We start from the raw sequence: 13375 nt of genomic DNA, 5'->3' as shown, positions 1-13375 counted from the left end.
TAAATGTTCTTGCCTCACTGTAGAATAACAAGGGAAAGATGAACTCATTCCATCTCCAAGCACTGTTTGCTTTGAGAACTCTTGTGAATATACATGCAGCGTCTATGGTGATGTGGCAGGAAGTTTGCAGGTTAAACCACAGGGAGTCAGGAAATGCACGTCTCTGTTTCCTTCCCTCACCACCCAGCCCTGTCATCCTCCAGTTCAGTGTCTGGGAGGAGGGGACCAGGAACCCCTCTAGTTCCCAGAGTTGTGTTTAAAGATGGAGCACGTGTTAACTGGATGGTGTGTGAGAGGCTCATCTGGAGAGGCAGTTCCTCACTTTTGCATTTCTCACGACTGTGGGGCGGAGGAGCCATTGTAGACCTCCAGAGTGATGTCAGGAAGTCCTATGAGAGTTAATATAAAAAACCCACAGTTCTAACTACCATCTACTGAGCTTATTTTAGGGTTTACCACATTGCTCTAAACTTCAGGGTGTTGGAGTAGGTTACCTTAAAGGTCTCTTCTAATCCTGAAATTCTGAGTCCCTGCTTCTGTTTAGCAATGATGTAAATCATTTGCCTTTCCTTTTTCTAATCTACAAATGCTCTTATTCCTACACCTTAATAAACACTTGCCAGAATAAAAAGTATTAATATCATAAAACTATTAATATCATACTTCTGTATGGAGACAGATTATCTCTGTAAATAACTGAATTGGATTTTTTTTAAGATACTAGAACATATGGTGCTCTTTCATATAAATAATCCTGAATTATGCTTTGCAAACAATTAGCCTTGTTATTCCTATTTTAAGACCTAAAGCTGTAGTGAGATTTTAATGCTTTTTTGAAGTGTCTTCTCTTACCGAGTAGTGATAAGTGAAACACAAAATATATTCTTAACACAGGCTTTCTGTGGTCACAGTGGACAACTCGGTTGTTTGAATATTCTGGAAACTTATTTCTACATTGCCATGGTACCCCTTTCCACAGGAATGTTGTATATCAGTAAAAATCTAGTACATTTAAGTTCTAAACAAATAGAAGATTTTTTTTCTACAGAACACTTTCTAAATTATTTTCTCATATATCATCTACTTTTTTTTTTAGAAAATGAAAGATGAATTCACTAGCTGAGAGGCTAATCTACATGGTTAATATAGAAACACACTTCCAAAATAACTGAATGAAGGGCCATTTTGGAAGTTTATATTTTTATTGAAATTTGTTTTAATGCTCACAATGTTATAATTCAGATTTCCTGATATGGATTGTACATCTTTCATATTTGCCATGGTGATACTGCTGCATCAGCTCTTCTTGGATATCTTTTATTTCTGAAATTATGGTAGAGGATGAAGTGAAGAAAAATTTTCCACTAAAGTAAAAAAAGAACCCCATTAATTTTGGTTCCTTCTAGGGAGGCAGGGGCCAACTATAATATAATACATTTAAGCAAAAGAGAAGAAGAGGGAGGAAGAAACAATAAACAAAGAAGGAACGTGTCCCCCTTATTATTGCATTTGATAGTGCACATGTAATTTGCCTCATTTGTTCTTAAAAGGAAATGTGTAAATAATACACTATTTGCTCCATATTCCTTATAGTCTTCTCCTTTCCTTCAGAGACTGTCGTCTTTTTTTTTTTTTTAAGATTTTATTTATTTATTTGATAGAGAGAGAGACAGCGAGAGAGGGAACACAAGCAGGGGGAGTGGGAGAGAGAGAAGCAGGCTTCCCGCTGAGCAAGGAGCCCGATGCAGGGCTCGATCCCAGGATCCTGGGATCATGACCTGAGCCGAAGGCAGACGCTTAACGACTGAGCCACCCAGGTGCCCCAAGACTGTCCTCTATTGTAATCATGACTTTAAAAAATATTTCCCTTCCCAAGGCAAGAGATGGGTTGTGTTCACTGTTATTTATAAACCCTAAGGTTTATTTAAAGTAGAGGTTAGCAAACTGGGAGCTGCCCTCAGCTTCTGTCTGTGCAGAAAACACTTCCTGAAGGCTCAAGCTTGTGGTGGTTGATATGTTTAGCAGTTGTGTGTGTGTTTTTCCCCCACCCTAGGAAATTCCTGGAATAACCCTTGTGACGGAAGAGATCCCATTGCCTTTCATGAAGGTAAGTCCTTCCAGGGAGAGACAAAAGCACATCGTGCATGGCTTCCTTGCTGGCCTCCACACTCAGCTGGAGTTCCAACTCTGCTGCCCCAAGTATGATGGTGGTTCCCAAAGGGCTTGTAGAGAAAGGGGGAGATTGGAGGTAAGGGGTAGGGTAGGGTTAGTTCTCTAGAAAATCCTTCCTAAGGGGTTGAGTCATCACTGAGGATGATATTATGGCAATTCTCAGGAATACTCTTTGGAGAGGGACGTTTTCTGAAGATGGAGAATTATGGGGCTCAACCTAAACCACATAGAACTCGTCTTTTCCACTGCACCTCAAACCAGTCCACACTGGAGGAGTTCTTGTACATTATCCTTAGAGGACCTGGTAGCTGCTTCTTACTTCATTTTTGCCCCCTCCACAAGCACGCACGCACAAATACACACACACAGTCTTAAACCCATTAAGTAACCTGGGCTGGGATTATCTAATTTCCTTCTGGTTCTAAGAACAGCTTTTCTGTTTCTCAAAAGTGACCTCTGTTGGCTCCGTATGTGGTCTCTGTGAAGCTTCTTTCTGCACACCTCCTTCCTGCCGCTAAGTGGTAGCTTTTAGTGTCTTGCTGTAATCTGGTGGTTTCAGAAGAGTTTCTGAGCACAATAGGGAGAATGCGGTGGGGTGGGTGAGTAGAAAAGAATATGTATGTAGTTAAAAACTGGAGCGTATTTTACCAGTTTCCTTGAAGCTCCTTTGTTGTTTTTGGCGTCGCCTCCTGTTAATTATAGCTTGGTGTGTAGAGGGAAATCTCAACTCAGCTCACTGCGCTGCTTTTCTCTTATTTACGTTTGATTCTTTTGGATCCACGGAGGGCAGGCCAGGCCTGGACAGCGGGGGGAAAGCCGAAAGCCGTGAGGTCTGAGGTCCCGGTGATACCCTGGGAGTGGGAGAGGGCCGACTGGGGCAGGTTTCGCGGTTCCAGGTTTTGGTCCTAAGAAGGGTCTTTCAAGGAGACTGACAGCTGGTGGTTCTGGGCCATAGCCTGAGACCACTGTGAAGCCCTCCAAAGGGAGGAAGAGGAAGGGAAAAGAAAGGTTTGATTAATAGCTGAAAGCATTCTTATTAAGAGCCTCCATCCTTTCATTGTATTGTTTCTGCTTTTATCACTAGTCCCACCAACCCCATAATGTGTTTAAGGGGCACACAAGAAACCAGTGAAGAGAATTTAATTTATTTTAAAAATTTTATTTATTTATTTGCCAGAGAGAGAGAGTACAAGCAGGTGGAGTGGCAGGCAGAGGGAAAGGGAGAAGCAGACTCGCGGCTGAGCAAGGGGAGCCCGATGCGGGGCTTGATCCCCCGGGACTCCAGGATCATGACCTGAGCCCAACGCAGTCGCTTAACCAACTGAGCCACCCAGGCGCCCCAGTGAAGAGAATTTTAAAGAGAAAGTAGTGTCACCCGTAATTCTACAGTTTTTAACATACCAACTGTCAATCCCCTCCCCCCCGCCCGCATTTCTTCCTGGCTTTTGTCATAGTAGTGACAGCCATCCAAAGATATATAATAAAGATTGCCAATTGTATCAGACAGTTTTCATGCTGCTATGTGAACTTCGTAATTATGACCTGTAATGGCTCCAGAGGATTCTGCTGGGTTGTTGTGTCCTAATGAATTATTTTTCTGTTTTGAGACATTTAGTTTGTCTCTAGCCCCCATTTAAAAAAAAATTGCAGTGAATATTTTTATCTAGACAGTTTTTCCTTTGATTTATTCCTCCAAGGTTAAATGTCCAGGAGTATTGCTGGGCAAAAGGCTATGACAGTTTTGAAAGCTTTTGATTCTTATTGCCAAATTGGTATTCAAAAAAAAAGTTGTGATTAAGTTACAAGGAATTTATGAGTTTATCAGTTTTGCTACAATCTTATCGCCATTGTGTATTTTCATTTTAAAAATTAAGTATAAAAGAGTGATGTGAAGGTTCTCTCAATTTTTTACCCATTAGCTTATTCTAAGAATATGATTGGCTTTGCTCAGGAACAAAGTGGCTTATTTCTGCACTCTTTTTCTTTTTTCTTTTTGTGTGTATGTGTGTGTAAAATGATGCATTTTTATATTATTCATATTTTTTTCTCCCCTGATATTCACTCTGCCATCTCCCTTTTTTCTCCTCTCCTCTAATTATCTTTAGCGTTTGGCCCTGCAGACAGATGTTTCCCATTAACCATTCCCAGACATGCTCGGGAGCTCCCTCACTTCTCCACGTGTGTCTACATGCTGGTAGGAAGTGGTACACAGCACACTTTCCAACTGTAGGTCTCTTCACTACCTTGTCCACGCAGACGCAGATGCGATCTGTCAGGGAAGGCAAAGGTGCGCTGCTGGGATGGGCCTTGAGCTCTGGAGGAGATGAGATGGTACTCAGTTTGGTTTGACTGGCTCCCCAGCCCCTACCCCCAGTCACTCAGCATGGGAGACACAGGACACCTGGCTCTGATCTTTCTCATTTGTTTCCTCATTGCTGTTTGCACAATCCCCCTCACTAGAAGCCGCTGCCTTTGACCTACTTCTTCTACCCCAAGTCTCAGCTTAATTATATTGCGATGGACCTGCTTGCAGGGGCACATCCCACCCTTGGCTCCTCCCTCCCCAGCCCCAGTTATAAGACTGTTCTCGCCATGCTTGTTCAGCTATGGGAGTTGGCTCTGAGTACCTATGACCTGAATCACGAGTTGCCTTTCGAAATGAATGCAAGCTTGCTGCCAGACTTTCCACGAGGCCCAAGGGACCCTATTTACTCTCACCACACTTGCCTCCAATTCTCCTTGGTAGATGGCTGCCCTGATAAGGAGTCTGGAGAGGGAAGAGCAGAGTGAAGCTAGATAAGCACTTTCTTCCTGCTCTCTCTGCAAAGAATTCTCCCGTGGAGTACTTTACAAATGTTTAATATAGGAATATGTAATTTAACGTGGCATAAACCAGTTAAATTAGCAGTTTATCACCTGAAAGACAAGTGGTTTCCTTACTTTATAAAATGGTTTCCAAAAGAATTTTAAACAATTAAGTATATTGAAACAAGGTCCTTGCCTTTAAAAGCAGTGTTATCAAGAATGACCTTCCTGGGGCGCCTGGGTGGCTCAGTCGGTTAAGCATCTGCCTTCGGCTCAGGTCATGATCTCAGAGCCCCGGGACTGAACCCTGCATTGGGCTCCCTGCTCCGCGGGGAGTCTGCTTCTCCTTCTCCCTCTGCCCCTCCGCCCTGTATGTGTTTTCTCTCTCTCTGTCAAATAAATAAAATCTTTAAAAAAAAAGTGACCTTCCCACGAAGGATTTTAAGCCTTCATAAAACATGGTTTTCTCTAGGGAAGTGGCAATTTTCATGAAAGGTTTAAAATTACCCTTGATTTTATAGTGAGAAGAGAAACTATTAAAACCATCTGACCACAGGAAGCCCGTAAAGATTAGAAAATATATAGAAACAACTTACTGGAATATAAAGATAAAAGGTGAATGAGCATGCCACAAATGGAGAAACGGGAGTATTTTTATGTATTTTTTAAGCCAGACATCTTCAGTTTCATTTTATAAAGTAAGGAAAACTTTTCGTCATTTGTTTAGATTAACTATCTGACCCAGAGACTGGGAAGGCCAGAAAGACTTAAATGCCCTTCCCACTTAGGTCCACTCAGAACTCATTGTGTTACTTCACGTGTCTATCAGGGGGTCTCGGTGCCCCTGCACCATTGGGAAAACAATAGTTGGCACCTGGGCTCTTCCCCAATCATTTAATTATGCTTCTTCACTTACGAAGTGTTTTAAGAATACTCTTTTAATTGGGCAGAGCATGAGTATAATTAATTGCTTAGGGAAATACAAAAGACTTTTATCCTTGACCCTCCCAATACAGAGAACCACCATCATTTAAATAAAAGTTTTGTTAGGGATCCAAAGTATCAACAAAACTACAATGTAACAGCTTACAATTTTTTTAAAAATGAGGATTGTTGCTTTGATAACAATGTAGTACCAGAAATGTCCATGGGTTATGTGGGAAATATTAATTGATTTTGCAAAGTCCAGTTTGTACATATATGATACTATAACTAGAAATATACATTTGGTCTTCACCCATGACTCCTGGCCCGGAGTTCCTAAAATCCTTGTAATTTCCTAACTGATAAGAGCTACAGGGACGTCTTTTGTTATATTTAGTGTTTGTTCCCAGTTCCTGAAATAACACAAAAGTGAAAAGAATGTCTTTTGTTATTCAGAGCAAGCCCCTTTCAGCTATACCTGAGTTATGTTAAGGAGGTAATTTTTTAGAAAGCATCTAAGACTGGGGGCTGGTTGCCTAAAGAATCAAAAGTATGATTAGAAGGTTGGAACTTTTTTTTTAAGATTTTATTTATTTATTTGACAGAGAGAGACACAGTGAGAGAAGGAACACAAGCAGGGGGAGTGGAAGAGGGAGAGGCAGGCTTCCCGCGGAGCAGGGAGCCTGATGCGGGGGCTCCATCCCAGGACCCTGGGACCATGACCTGAGCGGAAGGCAGACGCTTAATGACTGAGCCACCCAGGCGCCCCAGAAGGTACCCCCTCCCTCCTCTTACCTCGGGAGGTAAGAGAGGGTGGCCTAGGAGATTGAGTTCAGTCACCAATGGCCAGTGATTTAATCAATCCTGCCTAGGTAATGGAGCCTCCACAAAGAACTCTTAGTGAAGGAGTTTGGAGAGCTTCTGAGACATATGAACACGTGAAGGTGTGGGAGGGTGGTTTGCCTCAAGAGCGCATGGAAACTCTGAGCCCTTTCCCCCGTGCCTGGTCCTAGCCATCTCTTCAATCTGGCTGTTCCTCAGTTGTATGCTTTTACCAATGTATAATAAGTAAACTGTTTTCTTGAGTTCTGTGAGCTACTCCAGTGAACTGTCAAACCCAAGGAGGATGTCTTGGGAGCCCCCAATTTATAGGCAGCTTGTGGGATCCAATACTGTCTTCAGGTCGGTAGTGTCAGAATTGAGTTAAATTGTAGGACACCCAGGTGGTGGTGGAGGGTTGGTGGATGTGTGTGTGTGTTGGGGGGGGTGAGGGGAACTCCCACATTTGGTGGCCAGATGTGAAGTCTTCTGTGAGTAGATTATTGTAGAAGAAAAAAAAGAACATATTTTCTGGGACAGTGAGTTATGGCCAGTTAATATTGTCAAACATTTTCTGATGGTACAAAGAAATATTATTTAAGATTTTATTTATTTATTTGACAGATAGCAAGAGCAGGAACACAAGCAGGGGGAGTGGGAGAGGGAGAAGCAGGCTTCCCACTGAGGAGGGAGCCCAATGTGGGGCTCGATCCCAGGACCCGGGGATCATGACCTGAGCCGAAGGCAGACACTTAACGACTGAGCCACCCAGGCGCCCCAAGAAATATTACTTCTTAGAAACAGAGCACCAGGCTGGTATATTCATTCCTGTCATATCTGCAGAGATGGGGGTACCTTCAGTTTATACCTCAGATGATGAAATTGAGGAACAGATGCAGCCATTAGGCTGTGCTGCTCTTCATAGGTTTGGTTGGAGATGCACTGTTTAATGCTTAAGGTTGAAAGGAGAGAAATATCTTCGCCTTGGCTTTCTCAGGGCATTTGTTAGTTATGAGATGAAACAGTTTAGAGCCATATTTAGTGATTACATTAAAAATACAGCCCATTAAAAATGGCTAAGAGAGGGGCGCCTGGGTGGCTCAGTCGGTTAAGTGTCTGCCTTCAGCTTGGGTCATGATCCTGGGGTCCTGGGATCGAGCTCCCTATCTGGCTCCCTGCTCAGTGGGGAGTCTGCTTCTCCCTCTCCCTCTGCCCCTCCCCACTGCTTGTGCTCTCTCTCTCAAATAAATAAAATCTTTTTTAAAAAAAAAAGGCTAAGAGAACTACCCAGCTGGGCAAAGAAGAGAGATTGTATTTTTCTAGATGTGGTGAAGAAAGAGGACATTAATTTATCAGTAGGAGAACTGGCACTTGCCACATGCGGTCCCCTTTGCAGGAAGCCTCAGGAGTTCCAGTCACTGGTCAGTATGGATCTGATGGTCTGCTCAGAGCATTTGGGCTTAGTATGGTGCTTTGCTAGTTTCATGGACACACAGGTGTTTCTATTTTATTGTCTGTGCTGGAGGTAGGAGGGCACTGTGTTTCTCTGGGCTGCAAATGGAAGTTGACACTGAGATGGAATCCACTGAACAGCCAAATTGGATTGATGCTTTAGTTCTGCTAGTTGAGCCCTGGCGTCGAGAGTGAAGGTTTTCTCTGAGTTGGCCTCTTCTCTTCTAAGAAGATGAGGGTTAATCAGCAGATGTAGGACCAAAGCCAGAGGGCTTTTTAGAAATGAAAGGCAGATTGTTTTTTTCCTGGCAGTAATTTGCAGATGAACCAGTACCACAGGGCTTTTTTTTTTAATCTCCTAAAATCAACTAGCAATCAAAATCATAGATGGGGAACAATCCCTTAATGTAACCCTCTGGTCCTTTTGTTCAATTAATAATTTTGATGGGTTTCCTTTGGTAATTATTTCATGTCCTCCTAAGAGACAAAATGAGATTTTTTTTTTTTTAAGTAATCTCCACACCCAACATGGGGCTCGAACTCACTACCCCAAGATCAAGAGTCATGTGCTCTACTGACTAAGCCAACCAGGTGCCCTGATTTTTCAAGAAGAGACTTGGGATAATTTCCCTTCTTTCAAAATCAAACTTTAGAACTCCTTGTGCAGGAAAACACTTCTGGGGCTTCCTTGAGAATCTGATGGCTTCTCACACCAGCATCTCCCAGAAGTAACTACATTCATGAGTATTTTCTTATAAAATATTTTTGTGTATTCTAAGGCTTTGTGCGCTCTTCTGAAGTAGCCTACAGTGTGCTTCTTGGGCTCTTGGGGCCTTTACTTTGTGTCGATGCCATTGTCCCTGATGAACACTGTGTTCAGTTCACAGTGAGTTCCGTAAGTACCAACTGACAGATACAGGAGTGTTTTCTCTGTGCTCCCAGGTGGACTGTTCGGATGTGATTGCGCTGCTTCCACTCCTTCCCCCCATTCTATGTTCAAGCATCTGAAATTTTATCTTGGAGCTGCTTTAAGTCTCTGGGTTAATGAGCAGGTTGTTGTTAACTTGACATCTGAGATCCATCCTAGATTGGCTCTAACCTCCTCTTTAACCCTGTCCCCTATTAATTAACAACACAAGCACACGTTTTCACACAGCTGGTTCTTCATCAGCCTGTAAGCCTGTAAGCACGAAGGTGAGGAAAACAACGTGAGGGTGGGTGGGAGACCGAGATTTACCTGGGCAGGCTCAAGCAGTGTTCTCTGCCCTGGCTGAGCACTGGGGTTGCCCGGGGAGCTTCTGAAACGCAGGAAGCCCAGGTCGCCCCCCACCACAGTTCAATATCTGGGGCATGCCAGCCAGGTGCATGCTAGAGGCAGATGTCTTCGCCACAGAGAATGAAGTGCTGTTGGTTGCTTTTCCTAATGCTCTGCCTCTGATCTAAACCCAGATTCCACATTCTCGTCTCAGTCTTTGCTCCCTCCCGAAGGGCCCCTGGAATCTGGGACATCTTCTCCTTGTCTTTCACTTACTCAAATCCATTTTCAAACTCTGGGTCTTATCTATTACCCAGGCTTCCAAATAGACCTTCTAATTTACAGTGATCTCCGAGATTTTTCATAACTTAAAAAATCCTATCACTCTTTGATAGGGCGCCTGGGTGGCTCAGTTGGTTAAGCGTCTGCCTTTGGCTCAGGTCATGAGCCCAGGACCCTGGGATCATGTCCCAAAATCGGGCTCCTTGCTCAGGGGGGAGCGTTCTTCCCCCTCTCCCTCTGCCTGTCACTCCCCCTGCTTGTGCGCTCTCTCTCTGTGTCAAATAAATAAAATCTTAAAAAAAATATATCACTTACCTCATAGATACCATGTAGTGACATATGCCACTAATTGTTTTCATCTACATTGTAACATCCCACCCGGTGACCTTCTTGAAAGACCTACAGGTGTATAGTAACATTTCCTGGACTCTTGGTGAACAGTGTTTCTAATTTAAATTTTTTTGTTTGTTTGGGTTTTGTTTATTTTTTAAACTCTGATCCTTTTCCTTCTAACTCAGGGGTTTTGAACTATTGTAGATTATGGATTCCTTTGAACATGTGGTGCAAGCTGTAGACCTCGTCCCCAGAAACGTGCTCCCACAACTCACTCCATTCTGCATACAGTCAGTGGGTTCCAAGCCCCTTTGTAGCCCATCCATGGACTTGTTTTAGCTGTTTATTCTCAGCTGAGAAAAGGGATTTTTTTTTAATTGGGGCGGAGGGGGAAAGAAGGTCGCTTGGGAGAGATCTTTTCTTAGGAGTTACAGTGTGTGCGTGGGGTCTTCTGACAGGACAGTGACATTCAGCCCGAGGGGAAGAGGCCCTTTGACGGGTAGGAGGGCACCCATATTCCTCATGACCACAGGACCACATGTGTGGTGACACAGTGTGGTTGGTCCCTCTGGGACCGCGGGGTGGGGCTGCTGGGGCAAAGCAGGCAGAGCTAATATCTTGACCAACCACTAGATGTCACCACAACACCAATTAGTTGTGGGGCTTTGGCGTTAGTGGGCCTGAACCCAGCAGCAGAAGAGCAGGAAGCTGCAGTGACTTCCTGTTAGGCACTTACTACGGCCAAATGTTGGCAGAATTTGCTTTCATTATTATTTTTTTCAGTCGAAGGAAGACCAGAGGGTGGATAAAGATATATTAATTATAAATAAGTTGAAACGGGAAGTAAAGGTAAGTGAGGTGGGTCAATCAGGAAGAGTGATGTGACACCAGGGTTCCAGTTTCCCCTAGAAATGACCTTTTCTTGGAAATAGTTTTTCTTGTCTCTGTGAGAAGGGATTTTGGCTGGATGGGCCTTTGAGGCTTCTAAAACAGCACGTTAATATTATTATGTAATTTACCGATATTCCAAAATTCATTTTGAACCAATAGTGACTGTCCTTTCAATAAGAATTCAGATAATGTGCTATTAGTTAACATAAGGGCATTTTTCTTGATTGAGGCATATTTTATTTAAGTTATCTTTTTTTTTTTTTTTTTGCAATATAGCCAACTCTGTTACCACACTAGGCATTAGCTTACTTTGTTTTATGGCTATACATTGAACTCTTGGCCCTAGTCAATTCTTTTACAAACATATATTTTGGCAAGAAAGTGTATCATAAATCTATCTTCATTGATTTAAGAAAACAATGTGTGTCAGTATATCCTTTGATATCAGCCATAGAAACATTTTTCTAGATAATGTGTCCTTAGGCAAGGAAAACAAAAGCAAAAATAAACTACTGGGACTACATCAAAATAAGTTTTTGCACAGCAAAGGAAACCATCAACAAAACGAAAAAGCAACCTACTGAATGAGAGAAGATATTTGCAAATGATATATCCAACAAGAGATTAGTATCCAAAATATATAAAAAACTTCTACAACTCAACACCCAAAAAACAAATAATCCAATTTAACAATGGGCATAGGATCTGAATAGACATTTCTCCAAAGAAGACATACAGATGGCCAACAGACACATGGAATGATGCTCAAAATTACTCATCATCAAGAAATGCAAATCAAAACCACAATGAGATTTTACCTCACTCCTGTCAGGGTGGCTAGAATCAAAAAGACAAGAAATAACAAGTGTTGGTGAGGATGTGCAGAAAAAGGATTTCATGCTCTGTTAGTGAAAATGCAAATTGGTGCAACCCCTGTAGAAAACAGTATGGAGGTTCCTCAAAAAATTAAAACTAGAATTACCATATGATCCAGTAATTCTACTACTGGGTATCTACTCAAAGAAAATGAAAATACTAATCTGACAAGATAGATGCACCCCAGTGTTTATTGCAGTATTATTTACAATAGCCAAGATATGGAAGCAGCCCAAATGTCCATCCATAGATGAATGGATAAAGAAGTGGTATACGTATACAATGGAATATTGCGACAACATGGATAGACCTCTAAGTATAATGCTAAGTGAAATAAGTCAGGCAGAGAAAGGCAAATACCACATGATTTCGCTTATATGTAAAATTTAAGAAACAAAACAAATAAAAAGACATAAAAGCGACTCTTAATTACAGAGAACAAACTAGTGGTTGCCAGAGGGGAACTGGGTGGGGGGGGATGGGTGAAATAGGTGAAGGGGATTAAGAGGTACAGACTTCCAGTTATAAAATAAATCAGTCTTAGAGACGAACCGTACTGCAGAGGGAATCTAGTCAATAAGATTGTAATAATGGTTGGTGACAGTTGGTGACTACACTTACTGTGGTGAGCACTGAGTAATTATAGAATTCTTGAATCACTGTATTGTACTCCTGAAACTAATATAGCATGGTATGTTAATTATACTTAAATTTAAAATTTTTTAAATTAAAAAGCAGGAGCACCTAGGTGGCTCAGTTGGTTAAGCGTTTGACTCTTGGTTTCCGCTCAGGCAATCTCAGGGTCATGGGATAAAGCCCTGCATCGGGCTTCGCGCTCCGTGGGGAGTCTGCTAGAGAGTCTCTCTCCCTCTTCCTCTGCTCCACCCACTCTCATGCATTCTCTCTCTCTTTTAAATAAATAAATCTTAAAAAATTAAAAAACATTTTGTATCAATACATCCTTCAGTATTAAAAACTATATTAGTATTGCATTGTATTTAAAAACGAATATAATGGATACAGTATTGCTTCAATTATAGCAATATGTCAAAGACCTAGATAGGATGCCAAAAAATCTGTTTTGGAGTTTTGGAGTATTTGATGACTGAATGTAAAACCAGTTCACTCCACCTTTCTGATTCCTAGGTTTTGAAAGACATCTTTTGGAAGTAGATAAACTTAGCAGGAAAGTAAGCCCCTTCCATGTGCTATACGTCTTATGCACATTCTCTGACTGGATATAGCATTGTTGACACGACCTAAGTCAGAAAAATGGGTCTCGGGAGAGGAAATGATCTGATGTGTTTAATACAACACTGGGTTTAATACAGGCTTCCCAACTTAGCCTGAACCCAGGTGACTCATGCTGGTTTGGGGAAGGGGGCAGTGGCTTTCTGTAAAAGGGGCAGAAAAGGAAATGGGGAAAGCAAGACTCTTTAAGTCTTACTATTTTAGAATTCCTGCAGGTGGAGAATGCCGTCTTTCGTGGGAAGAATTCACTCAGAAATGCTGCCCTCTAAGAGCTGAGGAAGTAAGGCGAGCCTGGCTTTGCCGCAAGGCTCGGGT

General features: G+C 42.3%; 1 protein-coding gene across 6 annotated transcripts in view; it reads left to right on the top strand.

Moving 5' to 3' along the window:
- The window catches only part of GSAP (gamma-secretase activating protein), a 90348-nt gene that overhangs the window by 57275 nt on the left and 19698 nt on the right, over positions 1-13375 (top strand). For 5 of the 6 annotated variants that reach the window (XR_003208544.2, XM_025872772.2, XM_025872771.2 and 2 more), the window contains one exon: positions 2054-2107. The exons of the other annotated variant lie outside the window; for it this stretch is intronic. Coding sequence is in view for 4 of the 5 variants with exons in the window: in XM_025872772.2 (XP_025728557.1) it covers positions 2054-2107 (54 nt within the window). In the remaining variant the exon portion in view is untranslated. The remainder of the gene's footprint in view (positions 1-2053; positions 2108-13375) is intronic. 6 annotated transcript variants of the gene reach the window in all.

This window comes from Callorhinus ursinus, unplaced genomic scaffold (assembly GCF_003265705.2).
Source record: "Callorhinus ursinus isolate GAN/ISIS: 27379988/994484 unplaced genomic scaffold, GSC_fseal_2.0 scaffold12, whole genome shotgun sequence".
Classification (NCBI taxonomy): domain Eukaryota; kingdom Metazoa; phylum Chordata; class Mammalia; order Carnivora; family Otariidae; genus Callorhinus; species Callorhinus ursinus.
Note: the sequence above shows the minus strand (reverse complement) of the source record. Positions and strands in the feature narration are given on the sequence as shown.